Here is a 17,945-nt window from a genome sequence, read left to right on the forward strand (position 1 = left end):
TATGGATTGTTCTTCAAAGTGGTCTTGATTTTTTGGTTGTTTTTGTTGCTAAATGTTGTTTAGATAGATTTGTTGGAGAGAAGTTTTGGGCCTGGGTGATCTGTCCTGAAGAGCCTGATATGATCTTCATGCTGTCCTTTTTCTTCTCTCAGTCCAGATGAGTTATTTTGTTCAGGTCATCTCAAAAGAAGTGGTATCAGAAGTAGAGAACAGATAAAGTAAAACTAGGAAAGGTTATGAAAGATATCACAGGAGGTCTGCGAAAAGTTAGGAGCCATAATCATGCATCTTATCATGCATCTTACCTTGCTGAAAGATCAACTGTTAAAAACAGCATAGGAACCTTTATTCACTTTTATTTTCCTTGAAGTTGAAGAAGGGTGAGCCAATGGAACTGAAAATGAAACTCTGAGTAATTAAAGCAGTTATGTTCCTTGACATATGCATGAAACTCAGTACAGTACAGTGCTACTAGCATTGGGAAGGAGGTAAGCAAAGTCAAGAAAGCAAAGTCAAAACCAAAAATTCAAAACCAAAATTGTGTACTTTCTAAAGAATAAGCCAATATCTATTCAGTGCTGTCCTACTGGTCATCTACAAGAAAATTTTATTCAGTCACCTAAATGAATTTGAATTTTTACTACCATAGAGGTAAATGTCCTTTGAATGGCAGACATCCCAGGCAATGTGTGAAGGAAGTATTACCAGTCAGTGCAGAACAAATATTGCACTGGCTAATTAAGCCTTTGGCTCTGAGCTGATACGAGACATTTGTACTTCCTTAGATGTTTATTAATGGTTATGTTCTGGGAGTTCTCTGAATAGCCACTCATCTAATCTAGGACTTTCTTGCATGGTGGATTAATCTATTCTTCCATATACACTAACTATATTTTAATGGTTCTTCTTATGCTTGGATACATGAAGTTGAGTAAGCCCAAAGCCTGTAAGGAAGCTGGCTAAAGTATGTTTAGTCCTTTAAAAACCATAATGGAAGCTTACTTTTGTCTTATTTAGAGGGATTCACTTCAGATGTTTAAACAGTTGACTATGTAGGACCTTTTATTTATTCAAAAAATTATAACAGATATACATGCCTATGGCTCCTTGAGTGCATTGTGAATGGTGATTGAAAGCTCAGTGCTTTTGATACAAACCAGTGTAAAAGCACAGATAACTAAACTCTTTGAAGTAGATTACCATAACAGGCTTTGTTCTTAACGTTCTTCAAAGTCTAATCAATCAGCATCAAGTTAACGATACTAACTTGTACTGTTTCACAATTCATGTTTTTCTGATGAGTTAATAATAAATCATAAAAAGAATTATTAATACACAAGAACATGTAAAACTTACCTAATTTAAATTGTTGAAAGCTCAGTGCACAACCACACTAGTCCTACTACACGCATGGAATGCACCTAAAATGAAATGAGATTCCTTATTGATGTATTAATATGCTCATACTGGCATAGTAATGACAAATCTGACATGCTTTCCTAGGTTTTCAATTTTAAAAAAATTAAACACCAATTTACAATGTAAGCCATGGACCATATGACTTTCAAATACCTTTTCAGGGACACAAAGTGATTTTAATCTTTTTAGACTCTGGGAGAACATCTAGATTCAACAATACTTACATAATGAATTCTAGACTGTAAGTTAGGCTGACTTCACAGCATCATATTGTAGAGTACTTAACTGTTTAAGGGAACAGTTTGTGCCTATTGTTCACAAGCTTGTGCAAAGAAACTTTACTACATAAAACTAAAATGCATTTAGTAGAAATCCAATAATCTGGCATTTTACACTTCTAGAAAATAAATACTTGTAAGGACTTGTAATGGCATCCTGGGCTGTACCAGGAACAGCGTGGCCAGCAGGTCCAAGGAAGTGATTCTGCCCCTGTACTCAGCCCTGGTGAGGCCACAGCTTGAGTCCTGTGTTCAGTTCTGGGCCCCTCAGTTCAGGAAGGAGACTGAGGTGCTGGAGCAGGTCCAGAGAAGAGCAAGGAGGCTGTGAAGGGATCCAGCACAAGTCCTGTGAGGAAAGGGCTGAGGGAGCTGGGGGGGTTCAGTCTGGAGAAGAGGAGGCTCAGGGGAGACCTCATCACTCTCTACAACTCCCTGAAAGGAGGGTGTAGCCAGGGAGGTGTCGCTCTCTTCTCCCCAGTAGCTCCCAGTAAGATAAGAGGGCATGGACTTAAGTTCTGCCAGGGGAGGTTTAGGTTGGATATTAGGAAAAAATTATTGACAGAGGGTGTGATCAGGCATTGGAATGGGCTGCCCAGGGAGGTGGTGGATTCTCCATCCCTGGATGTTTTTAAGAGGAGAGTGGATGTGGCACTCAGTGCCATGGTCTGGTAACCACAGTGGGAGTGGATCTAGGGTTGGACATGATGATCTCAGAGGCCCTTTCCAACCTGGCTGATTCTGTGATTCTGTGGTTCTGTGATTCTGTGACTTCAGGGTATTTGTCTTAGGGTTTGATTTTGTTTGCTTTACTTTTAATATGAGGAATGGTTTCAGTATACCTGGCAGGAGAAAACATGAATGGAGTATGTGTATGTGGGAACTTATCTGTAGAAATACATTTTTCTTAATATTGAAATAGTTTAGGAAAGGAAGAACTCTGTACATTTTCCATGTCTGCACTGACCAAAAAGGACTATGTACCTTATAACTCTGTCCAACCTAATGCAAAACATACAAGTGAAAAAATTAAAAAAAAAAAAAAAGGGGAAAAAAAAGAACAAAGCCCTTAAATTGTAAGGGCATATTTAATTCTGTAAATTTTGTAGCCTATAGATCTAGATTAGGATGGAATATAAACCATAGCATGTCATTTTTCCTAATGGAAGCTCTTACAGAAGCACCATAAGTATCACTAGCACATGTATATTACACAAATATTTATGATACATATTCTGATATTGGACTTCAATGCCTGAAAATAGCACAGTATAATTTGTATTTTAAAATTGCTGAAATTGAATATGAAATGGATACAGTAAAAATAAATGTAAGGACATGTAATGTGGCATACCCTAGTATACAACAAACCAAGTATTTCACACACACTTTGTATCTGTTGAATGTTTCCCTCTAAAATACATTCAAGCCAGTAATTTTAAAGACCCTAAAATGTTTTTATCTAAAATCTATGATAAATTAGGTGATAGAAATGAAGAGATGGTAGAATAGAAAGTATTGAAAAATCCCTTCTCCCCGTCTTTTGCTTTTAATTTGTTTCATATCCAAAATTTTGTTGATCAGAAATAAAATTTTATTTTAATGTATCAGATGCTATAAACAAGATATTTCATTTCCCCTAAATGCCTAATCTTACTCAGTTACTAGTCTTTAAGGTAGCTGATATGTTAATACTTCTACAATCCATGTTTTAGCAAAACCTTCAATGTGACTGGAATTGCACACATTTTATCACAGGTTAAGACAGCAGATGGCTCTCTTGAGTTTTCTTTCCAAAACCTCAAGCTGTAAACAGCTGCTATACATTTCTGATATGCAAGTACAAAGCTATTGTTTTTGATCTCTGGAGTAAGAAACATGTTTTCTCTGGTCTATAAGTATACTGCCCATTTTCACCTTGGTTCTTTCCTTTCTTTGTCATCACCCTGAGCATCGTATCATTGAGAAATGTCAGTGTGTTTTGGCAAAGGCTCAGTATTTGAAGGAAACTATGGAAAAACAAGTAGTAGATAGTGTATAGTGAATACAACAGTTGGATGATTTTAAGAGCAATATCCAGCAAAAGGACGCGTGGAACCCACATCTTTTTGGAGAGAGTTCCCCAGGCAAGAAGCCAGGGCTGCATGTATTCCATTCCTAAATTTCTGTGGAAATCAAAGCTAGCAAAGGTCTGGCCTTTATCTCACTCTGTTCCTTCTCATTCGTTCCTTCCCTTAGAGCCAGGCCAGGCAGGAACTGGGCTGGGTCCTCTCCCTTTGTTCTGTCTGTGGCGCGGAGATACCCCAGGGCCACGCGTGTCCCTTTTCTGCAGTGCTGTCCATGGTGCTGAAGGCAAAGCCCGCCCTGCGCTCGAGTGGGCCACTACGGGTACGGGACGGGGGGCAAGGACCTGGGGACAGGGACCGGGGGACAACCGAGGAGGCATTTGTAGGAACTCTTCTGCCTGAAAGAGAACTAAGGAAAACAACAGCGTGTCTTGTCCACTGCTGGGAAGTATGGAAAAGAGAAGCAGTATGTGAAACTACTCCAGTGAAATTTAAACTAAAAAAAAAAACCAAAAAACCAAAACCCAACCAACCAAGCAAACAAACAAAACTCTGTCTAATAGCATTAGTTAAGGTAAGCGCTTAACTAAGCACTAAATTGTAACAAAATTGCTGCTCTGTAGAAAATTGACAGGCAGCAAATCCAATGCTTGTGTTTTAGATGAATCTCTTTAGAGACACTTTTAAATAGAATTTAAATATATTATACAGATCCGATTGTGCACGTTCTTCTCCTAGTTGGTCTAGTATTAGCACAAAATCCCTGTAGCAGGGAGTTCCCACAATATACTTTTGCTCCCTCTATAAAAATTGCCCTTTGTAGATTAAAGGATTTAGGAAAATAATGGTCAATACTGGAGATGTTGAAGCCTCCTCTGAGGTTACTCATGAGGTTCAGTGTTGCAAAGCAGTGAATTATTCTGGATGGATATTTACACTTCAAAGGCTCTTTTTGTAGAGAAACATCTAATAAGAAATGAGAATATTCTGAAAACAGTTTTTAAAAATACGTATTTATTACATGTTATTTCCCTGTGCAAACACCTGCCCTTCCTTATAAAATAACCCTGCTTTTTCTTTTTTTTTTTTTTTTTTTTTTCCTGTGTAGCTGCTGGCTTTGTTTTTCTGCTTTATTCTGGTTAGCTATAACTTCAGCAAGCTTCACCATTAGGCTGGTAGAAAGTAAATCCAAATAACGCTGAGCTTTTATTTGAAAAGGGAGAAGACCCAGCAGAAGAGGATTAAAAGAGAGGAACGAGATATTGTATTTTACATGGTATTTATTATCTGCAGTGTATTGTGAACCCCTTGGGGCAGAGACTCTGTCGGCATTCTAAGTCTAGTGAGCTTGGCTGGTGGTTGTCAAATGCTCCAAGACATAGACTATGGAAAAAAAAAAAAAAAAAAAAAAGAAAAATAATTTCACGTGATTCTGGTTATCAATGAATCTACTTACAGTGGCTGTTTCTGGGTGCCCTATGGAATTCCTTCTGTGTTTCTGAAACCTCAGAAACCAGTTTGTGTACTGTGTTAAAACTCTATCGGTGCTACAATCTTTTCTCCCAAAGAGCGTGTGTTGATTTGGGTGAAAGATTCCATCAGCCTCCAAGGTATGTTTCCTCACCAAGACTCTAAATCCTTACCATGCAGGACAAACCTCCCTCCAATTGGACTACACCCCCAGACCCGTCTGTTCCGAGGGCGGCCAGGAGGGGAAGACCGATGCCCCTTGGCCTCGTTGCGGGCGGGCTGGCTGACAGAGGGGCTGCCGGGGGGCAGGGGAGAGGGGGTGCTGGGGGGGAGAGAGGGGAGTGTTCCCCTGCGCCGGCTTCCGTTCTTCTTCACCCGCCTTCAACAGCTGTATCCCAGCTTCCTGGGTCTGAGGAGGGGAACAGGTACCAGTGTCACAGCTGGGTGCGGCTGGGAGCCCAGGCGAGCGAGGGTGCTGGCGAGAGGGTGCCTCGGTGTGCTGGGATGAGCGGGCGGGGGACGGCGAGGGCCATGAGACCCTCTGGCAGAGTCCCTTACCCCTTTGCCCCGCGGAAAAGGAGCCCCGCACGAAGCCATCCAGAAAGCTAAGGGGGAGTGGAGGCAGCCGCCAGCACCCCACCGGTTCTCACCAGAAAACCGCATCAGCAACACCCCTTCCCTCCGCCCCTCGCCCCCTTTGCTTTTTTTCTCCTGTTTTTCTCCCGTCCCTCCTCCAAGCTCTGTACCCCCACCGCCCCCCGCCTTGGGGAGGACAAAAAAAAAAAAAAAAAAAGCTCCAGAGCTCCAGCGGTGCGTGTGTGCGTGCGTGTGTGTGTGTGTGTGTGTGTGTGTGTAGGGGAGGCTGGAGCGGGGTGGGACTGAAGAGCCGTGATTACAGCTCTCCCGGGAGAAGAAGATTGCTCTCTCCAGATGCTGATTTCTGAAGCACTTGGCAATCATCAGGCGGGAGCCTGGAAGAGGCGGCGGTAGCCGCCCCGGCCGCGGCGATGGCAGCGGCGGGCGAGCGGGCGGCGCAGGGCTAAGGGGCAGCTTCGGGCGGAGGGGCAGCCCCGGGGAGGCGAGGCTGCCAGCCAGACCCGACCCGACCTGACCCGCCCCGACCCGAACGAGCCGAGCGAGCGCGGCTCTGCCCCGAGTCCCGCTCACTCAGCTTCGCTCCGCGCCGGCAGCCCGTCCGCAGCCATCCGCCGCCCGAGCAGGTGCCCACCCTGCGGCCGGGCACGGCGGGAGGGGCGGCGGGGCACCCATGCGGTGACCCGCGGCGGCAGCTCCCGCGGGCCGGAGGTTGGGGGTTCCCCGCTGCAGCCGCGTCTCGGGCCGGAGGAGGCTCCCGCTCGCCCGGACTCCGGGGGATGGGTCCCCGCCGGGATTAAGCGCCCCGCCGCCGCCCTCCGCTCTGCCCGTCGCGGCGCCGGCCAGCGTGGGCGAGCCGGCGAGCAGCCATGGCAGCGGCCATCGCCAGCGGCTTGATCCGCCAGAAGCGGCAGGCGAGGGAGCAGCACTGGGACCGGCCCTCGGCCAGCAGGAGGCGGAACAGCCCCAACAAGAACCGCGGGCTCTGCAACGGCAACCTGGTGGACATTTTCTCCAAGGTCCGCATCTTCGGGCTCAAGAAGCGGCGGTTGCGGCGCCAAGGTGCGTCCCTGTGGCCGGGCCCGCACAGAGAGGGTCCCGGGGGGAGGGGGGGGGGCGGGCGGGAGAGGGCAACCTGTGGCGAGAAACTTCCCGGGCCGGGCGCCACCGCGGCGGAAGGCGCCCATCGCCGCCCCCGCTCCTCCCGGTTCCCGGTTCCCTGTTAGCGGGCGAGGGGCTCCGCGGGCTGGGGGGCGCGGACCCTCGGTCAGGACTCCCTGCTCGCCACCCGCCTGCCTGACGGTGCCGCCGCCCCGCCCCGGACCCCGCGGACGGCGGGCCCCGGCCGCCCTGGGTCTCCGGTGTTGGCCGCGGCAGGTGGGCTCCGGGGCTGAAAGCCCCTCGGGGGAAGCGGCCGACGTGGCTTCTGCCCTGCCCGTCGTTCCGCGTGTCCCCGTCTCCCGTGTGCTTTTCTTGTAAAGGACAAAGAGCCCACCGCGTGGAAAACCTTTTAATTTTCCGGTGTCTGTGAACCGCCACTCGCACATCCCTTCCCTAAGGTGCCCTCTTGGCTTCGGTAGGTGCAGCCTGGCTGTAGCGCAGGGGTCCCGCTCCCCAGTGACTTCCTAGTTGCCAAAATAAGAGATAATGGCATGGCCGGCAGCTGTGGGGAAGCTTCTCCACATCCCTGTGGGCACCTGTGTGCAGGTCTGGCTGATCACTGCCCATCCCGGGTCAGAGCCTCGTCATGTAGACCAGCAGCAGCAGGCCAGGTCTTCCTTGGGAAAGAAGACCTAAAACTGGTACTACAGTGATTGCGTTGTTATCAGTGCTTTGTGTTAGAACCCTAGAAATAGGACTTACATGGTTTTGCAATGACTTCTCTCTCTCCCTCTCTCTCTCTTTTTTTTTTTTTTCTTTTTTTTTTTTTTTTTACTTTGTGGTATTTATCTCAACAGCGATCAGAAATGGTGGTGATGTATTTTGTACTTGCCCTCAAGAAACAAGTAGCTTTAGAGCAAAAGGGTTGTATTATGAAGAGCGAAAAAACCTTGATAAGTGGCTGATAGCGACCAGTAAAGGATAAGCCACCTCCTCTTACATTAGAGAATGCCACCATGTGTTGTAGTTTGGTATGTATACTACAGCTGCTCTTTAGGCTGGGTCAGAAGACAGTTTTACAGAAGCATAATCTGTGATTTCTTCTGATGGATCCCTCCTCCTTCTTTTCCATGCTTCATACTTGGTATAGCGCAAATTGGCAAAATGCACACAATTCTGTTTTAACATGGCTTTTTTATTATAAGGATTATTTCTTTTAACTCCTAATGCATGCTAAATCTTGGCATGTTTAGATAGTGCAGTGATGTAGGGAAGATGAGGAAGAACATGCTAGTGGCAAAATCTGTGGTGGCTTATTTTTAGGAAATCTTCATTAGTGCTTAAAGGGAAGACTGTAGTAGTTTTTTTATGATGGTGGATTTATATGTATGATTCTTGTTCATGAAAACAATTTAAGAGGTATTTACTAACAGAGCAATTGTTCTTGACCACCTGTTCAGTCTTATTTGGGGGAAAACTGTGTATTTTACTGTATTGTGGTTTGAGAGGAGATTACTGCCTCACAGCATCGAGATGCCAAATGTTTTGTTAGGTAGGAAGGGGCTTTAAAGAGACTCCTGAACTCATCCTTTTTTATTCATTCATTTTTCATAAGGCACTTTGTGACACTCTTAAATAGGAGAACTGGATTAGAATGTAACTCAGCTGTTAACGCATACCACTGATACAGATTATTTCAGTAAAAATAATCAAAACAAGGGCCACTCACTTGTAAAGTCTGCAGCATCAGATCCCCAAGTGTATTTTCTCTAAGTAGACCACAAATGGAGACATGGAAATATTTTTCCATTGATTTACACAGAGGTCTCAAAATTACTGCTCATCCATAAGAATTCCTGCTGAAAAAATTGCTATTGTGCCTTTTACTGTGTATGTTCATGGTGCATAAAGTGATGGATGGAGTACCTGTGGATTCAAAGTTTCATGCTATTTAGGAGGGAAACAGAAGAAACGATGAAGGAGAAGCCATTACTTAAAATTCTTAATGAATAATCATTTGGAAAAAAAAACATGCTGTAAGGCTGATTGCTTCAGAAGTACCTTACATGAGTTACAAAATTAACATTTATGAGAGTGTCTTTTTAGGTTTCCTCAACTACGTTAAATAAACATTGAATTCTTCACTGAAATCAAACTGTCAAACCCATTAAAATAAGTCTTTGCCAAGTAAAATAGGATGCATTTTGAAACATCTGTTGTCAGAAAGGTGCTGTGGGATTTTGACAAATAAACCTGGTGTAACTGATACACAGTGTCATGAGAGCATTGTGAAAAATGAGCTAATGGAGATGTGACAAACCATCCATAGCATTCTCATACAGTTCAATGGAAGAGTAGAAGTATATGTAAAACATTTTTCACGTAGAGGAGCAAAAGCTAGACTGGAATAAAAAAGTGGTTTGCCTTGTATTTACATATGAAAAATAAATGTCTTCCTACCTTTGAAATAATCATGCAGCAAAAACTAGTGATGCTGCTTTTTATATTATACATTTACTCTTGTACATACATGTGTATGTGAATTAAATAAACTGAAATGCACGATGTATTCAAGCTTACTAACATGTTAGCAAACTTTTGAAAATATTCTTTATTCTTAAACTCTTCTTAAAAAATGCCTTCTAGTATTGTTCTTGTTCAGTGGGTTTTATTACTGACCAAATTAAGTTATTATGAGTATATAACAAGCTAAAATCACATGTATCACAAACTGGATATAACATTTTTCTGCCATTGTGACTAACTTTCTGTTCATGGGCCTTCCGTTTGGGGCATCCCAAAATATCAGTGTGTTTTGGGAGTCTAACATTTAGAAAGGATAGCATTAAAGATGCATCCAGGAGCTCACTCAAGGTGAAGAGCACTATTTGTGTTTGCTTATATATTGTCTCTAAAATTATCTCATGATAATTTTAAGCAGCTTTTTTAAGACTTTGGTTAATGAATTAAACTGGAAAAGTAGAATTATGAATCATTCTCTCCTGGATTAGTGGTTGTTCAGTTACAATGGTTTAATTTATGTTACTATAGTCACAAATGGGAGAACTGATAGACAAGATTTTGAGTCTTTATAAGAAATAACCTTATATAACCTGGGGCTACCCGATAAAAAGAAGAAAATAAATACCAGTTCTTCACCTCATGCAACTTCAGTGCACAGAGATAAAAAATGTATGTTTTTCACTAGTGCAAATTCAAACTTCTTAGCCTGCATTTCCATTTATATATCTGGCTTTTCTGCTAATGTGAAAAACCGTCATTTGGTTAATTAGGTCTCTTGAGAGTATTCCACTGGAAAATACTCAACATTTAAACGTATTAAAAACCAAGTGTGATGTTTACTGGTTCTGTGTGCTAAAGCTGCATTAAGACTTCTAAATTTATACATAGAGTGTATGAATTTTGGAATGCCTTGGCCTCTGATTTTGTACATTAATATTTATGAGAAAGAGAGACCTAGGGAACATGTTCAGAAAATGCACTGATTAGATTTTATTGCATATACAAAGGTAATTTAATTCTCCAAAGAAAGCATTTTTGGAAAATTCCTCAGTGTATTGGCTAACATTTTGTGGGAGATGTGAGAGTGGCCCATAATCTTAGATGTCTGATAATTCCCCATATACGTAGTGCCTTAAATAGTTCTACTTGTAGGAGTGTCAGTGGAACTGAAATGGGGATCTGTGCATGCAGGTTTGTGTGCCTTGTTTCTTGAGGCTTAAGAAGCTGCATCAAATCCCAGTCAGTTAGCTCCAACTTAGATCTGGCTCTCTCAAAAGTTTCAATGGGCCAGAACCTGTAGCTGTGCTTTCCTATGTGACTGTCCTCATAATTAATGCCTCTTGGCAACTCACAGCTACTCCACAGCTACTGCCCTGTCTAGATGCATGACCATCTTGTTATCCTGAATGTTGAACTGGTGTTGCTTATTCTTCATTATTTTTCTTCAAACGATTGACCCACAACCCTTTTTGAACCGTAAACCTAATCTTAACAGTATATAGATTACTTTTTTTTAATTCAAACAAAAAGAATCCTTCATTGATGCTAATCTGTTTAAAGGACTGCATGATCATCACAAACTGTAAATGTGTAAATATGATGGTTCTCATGGGAAGGCTTATTTTAAAACTATTTTTAAATATGAAGACTGTGTGTTAAATTTTCTTTCCCATGCATTTAGTGTGTTACATAGACCCTGTGCTTGCTGAGGAAGGCTTGAAAAAGAAATGTAGCAATGGCTGGACTGTAATTCTCTTATTTTGAACTGGGTCTTTGTGGTGGTAAAAGTGATGAATGAGATGAAATGAGGAAAACAAAAAAACACCTTTAAAATGATAACATAATTTTAGAGACTGTTCATTCATAGAGGTATCTCAAACATGGGTAATAGAACAGTGGGCATTTAACATATGTGAAGTGCAGCAGTAATGTGATTTCAGATCTTCTTTTCTAATGTAAGGCAAGTACCCTCATTGTACATCTTAAAATACTCCACTAAAAGTAGCGACTGGATATCTTCAGAGAGCAGTAAGCTTTTAAAATTATGTTCTCAAAATGTTTTCAAAATACTACGTTTTCAAAAATGTATTGCAGAACTAAATTACCTGGTTAGTAGAGATATTAAAGGAGAAATATAATAGATATATTAAGGGAGATTATGGTATAAGTGATTTTTGATTCATGATAATGTAGAAATAGAAATGTTACAGGCAAGGTCAGGTTTCTATACTGTAAAGACAGTATCCTGCCTTTATCAGCAACATATTGTCTATTAGTAGGTATCATCTTTTCAGGGTTTTTCAGTCTGTTAATTTGAATTAAACTGAGTGCTTAAAATTAATTTTGAATAATGAATTTTCAAGTCAGTAGATTATAAACAGCAGAATCCTTTTTAACAGCTAATGTTCAAAAAGTGTATTACAGAAAACTTTCCTGTGTAAGTCTTTTGATTTATACTCTAAGCATATTTTAGAAATGTAAAGATTCACAAGAAAACAGAAGCTTATCTTTCTTGGTAATAAGTGAACTCTTCTGCCTTGGGCAAGTATTAGAGTTAGTGGCAAACATGAAGACACACCCCAGTGGTAGGCACTCTTTCTGTGCCGTAAACTTTTTTTGGGAACTGGTACATTTTTGTTCCCAAGAATTACCAGAGCTATTCAGATTTTATGTTCTGCTGTGTACTGAGTCATGTGAGAACAAAAAGAATATATGATACTACATGCCATTGTAGGAGAAGGTCAGAAAATTAGGAAAGCTAATAATTTTTTTATTATGATCCATAATCAGCAACCTGCTTTCATTCCATTGTGGACCATAACATTTCTGTACAATAAGGAGTTTAGTTTTTAATTTCAATTATATAAATCAGATAACTTGAGATCAAATTTAGGTCTTCCAATATATTTTCCTGTGGAACTTAACATACGCTTTCCTGGTGCCAAGGAAGAAACTGTTTCCTTTCCTGCAAGGATTTAGGAATACATAATTGGATCAAGTTGGATACTGGCAGGAATAAAGTCCAGGGCTCTCAAGTTCTGATTCTGTATGACAAACTATAGATGAATTCAGGATATCCTGAAATCATAGAATCATAGAATAACTTGGGTTGGAAGGGACCTCTAAAGTTTATCTAGTCCAACCTCCCTGCAGCAATCAGGGACATCCTCAACTAGATGAGGTTCCTTAGAGCCTTGTTGAGCCAAACCTTGAATATCTCCAGTGATGAGGACTCAACTATCTCCCTGAGCATCTTTTTCCATTGTTCCACTACCCTCATGGTAAAGAACTTGTTACTAACACCCAAGCTAAATCTACTCTTCTCTAATTTAAAACCACTGCCCCTCATCCTGTCGCTACAGGTCTCTGTAGACAGTGCCTCTCCAGCCTTTTTGTAGGGCCCCTTCAGGTACTTTAAGGTTGCTTTTAGGTCTCCCTGGAGCCTTCTTTTCTCCAGAAGGAACAACCCCAGCTCCCTCAGCCTGTCTTTGTAGGTGAGGTGTTCCAGCCCCCTACTCATTTTTGTGGCCCTCCTCTGGACCCGCTCCATCAGTCATCAGTAATGTCAATTAGCTGACATTACTTAAAGTTACATTTCTCTAAATAAATAATTTTATAACCCAAAAAGGTGGAAAATTATGGTGTTTCAAAGGAAAGCTAATATAAGACTGGAAGAAGTAAGTAGTAAAAGATTGATACAACTTTAAATAGATGGACTGTCTTGAAAAAAAAATCAAATAGAAACCTTGTTCCCTTTAGGTTTTCAAGTTGTTTTGTTTGCCACTTTTAAAATGAGCACAAGCTAATAAATGTATTAGTCATTGTTTGAGTAACATTTTAAAAAATTAAGCTAGAGAAAGTCAACATAAATTGGAATATAAAATATATCCTTTCTCTAGGCTATCAAATATAACCTCTAGGATATAACTACATTAAAAAAATTATTAAATATTTGGCCTTGATTCTAATCTCTTGCCCAGGTGTAAAACTTTTAAGGGGCATTGGAGTTTCTGTACTAAAAAACTGCTATAAATTGAACGAAGATTGGACTGCTGATTAGCAGTAATCAGCATAAAGAAAAGATGGAACTCGGCATTTGTTTTAAATATTAAATCAAACATTTCATGTGAGAATAATTCACTATTATGAAACATAGTCTTTTTCTTTCTGTAGAAGTTAACTATTTTTTTTAAAGGTTAAAAGTCTTTTCTAATTAGCTTTCATTTCCATTGCAAAGCCTGCCCTTTCTGCTTTATTTTGCAAGCTCCAAGTTGCATCCATTATACCAAGTGTAGCTGGTGCTGCTTCTGCTCTGCTGGTTAAAAGCCTGGCTCCAGAAAACATCTAGTTTTGGTTGCTAGACTATTTCCATGGTTTTGTTTTTTAAACTGCAAACAAGAGAAAAGAAGTAATGATTTTTAAATTAGTCTCCATTTTTTAATGGCTCATTGTAGAGGTAAACCTGAGTGGAATTTCATATCCCAATGAAACCAGACTTTCCAAGCCCCAGGGCATTCTTGTGACTGAATTTCAGTCATTTGGCAAACACAGTTATTTCAGGCTTAAGAAAAGGTTTGTGGGTTTCTTTACAGTGGAGATTCTTGTGGAACTATGAGCCTAGAGGTGGGAGCTGGTACCAGGTTCTGTCTTAATGCAGTAATGCATTATAATTACTTCTAGGCTGATTTTCATGGAAGCTTGCACTGAGTGTTATAGAGAGACTTGCTTACTTACTTACCATCTCTGGTAAGTCTAAAAGTCAAGCTATGTGGACTTTTAATAAAATTATTGTAGTATTGTGTGTAGAGTGAAAGAAGGGTGTCTTTGCAAGGTGATTATTTACTTCAGTCTTCTCTGATCATAAATACTGCAATGCCTAAATTCTGTTCATGGTTAGTGCTCTTTTTAAAAAAGTATATTCCATAATGAAACAGTGATTGCTTCATCAACAAAAAAGCTATTTCAGTATGATGTTTACATTTTCTTTACAAATCTGTGACACAGTTTTTCATATAACAGCAGAATTAGTCTTTGTGATCAGAATAATGTGTTTGATGTTTACAGGTAATTCATAAAGATCAATGTGTCCTCTCAAGTATAAATAAAATAGGTATTAATGTTTTTATTTCAGTTTTAGTTCATTATTTCTTCCTTGATTTGTTTTTAAGAACAGTCTTACAACTAATATGTACACATATATATGGCATATATATATACATGATACATATATCATAAATGTGATGAAGTAAGGTTTTTCTCCATTCTCCCATGTAGCCTGAACAACGTTCATGGATTATAGTCCATAAGTGTTCCAAAATCTTGCAACATTTGCTGAGCATGGAGTTGTTTGCACACTTACTGCTTTATGGATTGTGAATATCTCAGCTTAAACAGATGCTCCTCTCATTTTCATCTATGTAGTCGATGTATGACTGAGGCTTGAATATCTCCGCCTTAATTAGTGTTTTTTATCTCTTCATAAGAAATTCTGATGAGTTAAAAAATTTACCACTGTAATCTGTATACCAGTGACTGAGAAACAAATGAACTCTTAAGCTGTTTTCTTCTTTCACTTTTCTGACTGTGATGAGAACAGTTACTTATACACGTGAAATGTGTAATATTTCATTCCAAACATGATTTTAAACTATTATTTAAGCCAAAAAAAGTAAGATTCTATTAACTATGGAATCTTTTTTCTGTGTCACTAGAAGGAAAAACACATGTCAGGAAGGGTTTTACTACAGCCTTTTGGATTTTAGCAAAGCTCCCCTTGTGTCTACTGCATGTTTTGTCTCATCAGAGCTCTGGTCAGGCTTGTACCTGGAGGTATTCTTATAGCCTCAGTCCTGAACATGAGCCATGCTTGCCCTCAAGCAAGCAGAGATTCCAGGATAAAGACCTAAGTATGGTTGTCTACCCCTTTTCCTAGGTAGGGACACACACAAAAAAATACTAATGGATTAATAATGGAGTCTTATCACTGTTAGTTCCTTTTCATTATCTTATCAGTTATCTTGGATCATGATTGTACTAAGAGGTAGGACTAGTTATAAAATAAAGCAGGGTACCTTACAATTTCACAGAATCACAGAGTTGCCACAGTTGAAAAAGACCTCTTAAGAAGGAGGGTGTAGCCAGGTGGGGGTTGGTCTCTTTTGCCAGATGACTTTCAACAAGACAAGAGGGCATGGTCTTAAGTTGTGCCAGGGGAAGTTTAGGTTAGATATTAGAAAGAATTTCTTTACGGAGAGGGTGATCAGACATTGGAATGAGCTGCCCAGGGAAGTAGTGGATTCTCCATCCCTGGAGATATTTAAAAAGAGCCTGGATGTGGCACTCAGTGCCATGGTCTAGCAACCGCAACGGTGGATCAAGGGTTGGACTCGATGATCTCTGAGGTCCCTTCAAACCCAGCCAATTCTATGATTCTGTGATTCTATGATCACCATGGCCAACTGTAACGTTCTCCCCCAAGAATAAAAAACATGTATCAATATCTGTATCACCCACTAGAGCCTGTCCCACAGTGCCTCATCTACATGGTTTTTAAATGCCTCCTGGCATGGTGACATTCTAATGCCTAACTACTCCCTCAGTAAAGAATTTCTTCTTCAGATCCAGTCTAAACCTCCCCTAGTGCAACCTTAGGCCATTTCCTCCAGTCCCATCATTGACTTGAGAGGAAAGGCCATCACCCACCTCCCTACAGCCTCCTTTCAGGTAATTGTAGAGAGAAATAAGGTCTCCCCTCAGCCTCCTCCAAACTCAACATTCTCTGTTTTCCCTCAGTTTTTCACACAGCCTTGGTATACATCCATTTTTTGTTAAATAAAGGGATGGATGTAAGGAAGATAAGCCTGTTTCCTGCTCTTTGCTAATGAGTGTTTAGGTACACATAGTGTAAGATGCTGTTATTCAAAAAGCATTCACTGGAACTTTTAGGTAAACTTTGTGAAAATTCAATCATGTTAAGATGGGGAGGGGGTAAGCTGAATGCACCTGAGAGAGATGTAGGTACTTCTACTTTTAAAGGACTTGTAAAGGCAATATAATTTTTAATTATTTCTGTCCTGGTATTAGTACTTATCTAGAACACAACTGGGGTGGTTTGGAGCAGTATTTTTGAACTTAGGCTTCTTACTTATATAAGTAGCATGATTAACTTCAATTCCTAATTACAGTAGGGAAACCAGCCACATTTCCATCCAGAAGCAGAAAAAAGGTTTTGCTTCTTTTTAGATATTTTGTTTCCTTTCATTGTATCAAGAACGAGATAGACTACTACAGACAAAATGTGACACAGGAACTATTCAACTGTTTGCCATTTGCTGATATTCTGCATGCTCTATTTAGATGAAAGGCAGCTCGTTTTGATTATTAATAGTTTATATGTATAATGGTGTTATTTCCAGTTGATTTCCCAATAGATGTGTGCTATTATATAGGAACAATTTGGGTGTATGCTGTTTATTTTCCAGAGCAGTTCAGCTGTGACACCAGAAGACTAATGGCTCAACTTCCATCCTGGGTCTGAGGATTGTAGTATCCCAAATTCTTTTTTAGGGACATGTCATAGCTGTGTAGGTGCTGAAAAAAATGTTTCTTCACTTCTGCCATAGTATCAGCAATGTCTTGCACTGTGGCTCTAGTATGTTGACAGCTCAGTGAGTCCTAGATGCCTCCATTTGGTTATCAGGTTGATTTTTAATCCCTGTGAAGGTTTGTTGTTTTTTTGTTTTTTTTTTTTCTTAAAGTAATATAAAATTTACACAGTTTTGGTCTCTACTGTTTACAGTCATAGAAACAGAAAAGTGTCATCAGGGAAAAACTACTGAAATGCCAGTATTATTTTTGTTTTGTTTTGTATTCCTTGTTGATCTTTGAGAGAACATTTTCATGATGAATTGGACCTGGTTCTCTCAGTATGCTGAATGCAATTGGGCTTTCTGCATTTTGAGTGCATGGTTAGTTATGTTTCTTCTCTCTTTGTAGGCAGGCACTGGATCAGTGGTTTTTAAACAATTGTGGTGCAGTTCATCAGTGAGCTAATTTGGAATATTGTTAGTATCTAGGCTTCTACTTTGGGGGAAGATTAGAAGATTGAATAGATTTTCTTTATTGGAGTCATCCAGACTCTATATTTGGAACAAGATAGAAATTTCCTATTTGCATTCTCACAGGGGAAAGAGAAATATTAATTTCTATAGATCTGAAAGCCCTCTGACACCACATTTGCCTGTCAATTTCAGCAGAGATGCTTTTGAAAGGAAACAGGATTTTTTTCCAATCATCTGACATGCAGTTGCTCATTCCTTCCATCCAGAGCCAAAGGGTTTTATTCTGCCATTTTTCTGCATTGCAAATGTAAGGCCGAAGGAAGTCTAGCACTAATGCTGTTGCTCAGTCATAGAAAATCATAGAGCTGGAGAATGGGTAAGGTTGGAAGGGACCTTAAAGACTCTCTAGTTCCAACCCCCTGCCATGGGTAGGGACA

At 40.6% G+C, this 17,945-nt stretch overlaps 1 protein-coding gene across 3 annotated transcripts in view; it reads left to right on the plus strand.

Moving 5' to 3' along the window:
* The window catches only part of FGF14 (fibroblast growth factor 14), a 413,252-nt gene that overhangs the window by 275,441 nt on the left and 119,866 nt on the right, over positions 1 to 17,945 (plus strand). The window contains exon 1 of one of the 3 annotated variants that reach the window (XM_030469324.1): positions 6,694 to 6,886. The exons of the other annotated variants lie outside the window; for them this stretch is intronic. Within the exon in view, the coding sequence (XP_030325184.1) occupies positions 6,694 to 6,886 (193 nt within the window). Of the gene's footprint in view, positions 1 to 6,693; positions 6,887 to 17,945 lie in introns of those variants that run through there. 3 annotated transcript variants of the gene reach the window in all.

The sequence above is a fragment of the Calypte anna genome, chromosome 1, assembly GCF_003957555.1.
Source record: "Calypte anna isolate BGI_N300 chromosome 1, bCalAnn1_v1.p, whole genome shotgun sequence".
Taxonomy (NCBI): domain Eukaryota; kingdom Metazoa; phylum Chordata; class Aves; order Apodiformes; family Trochilidae; genus Calypte; species Calypte anna.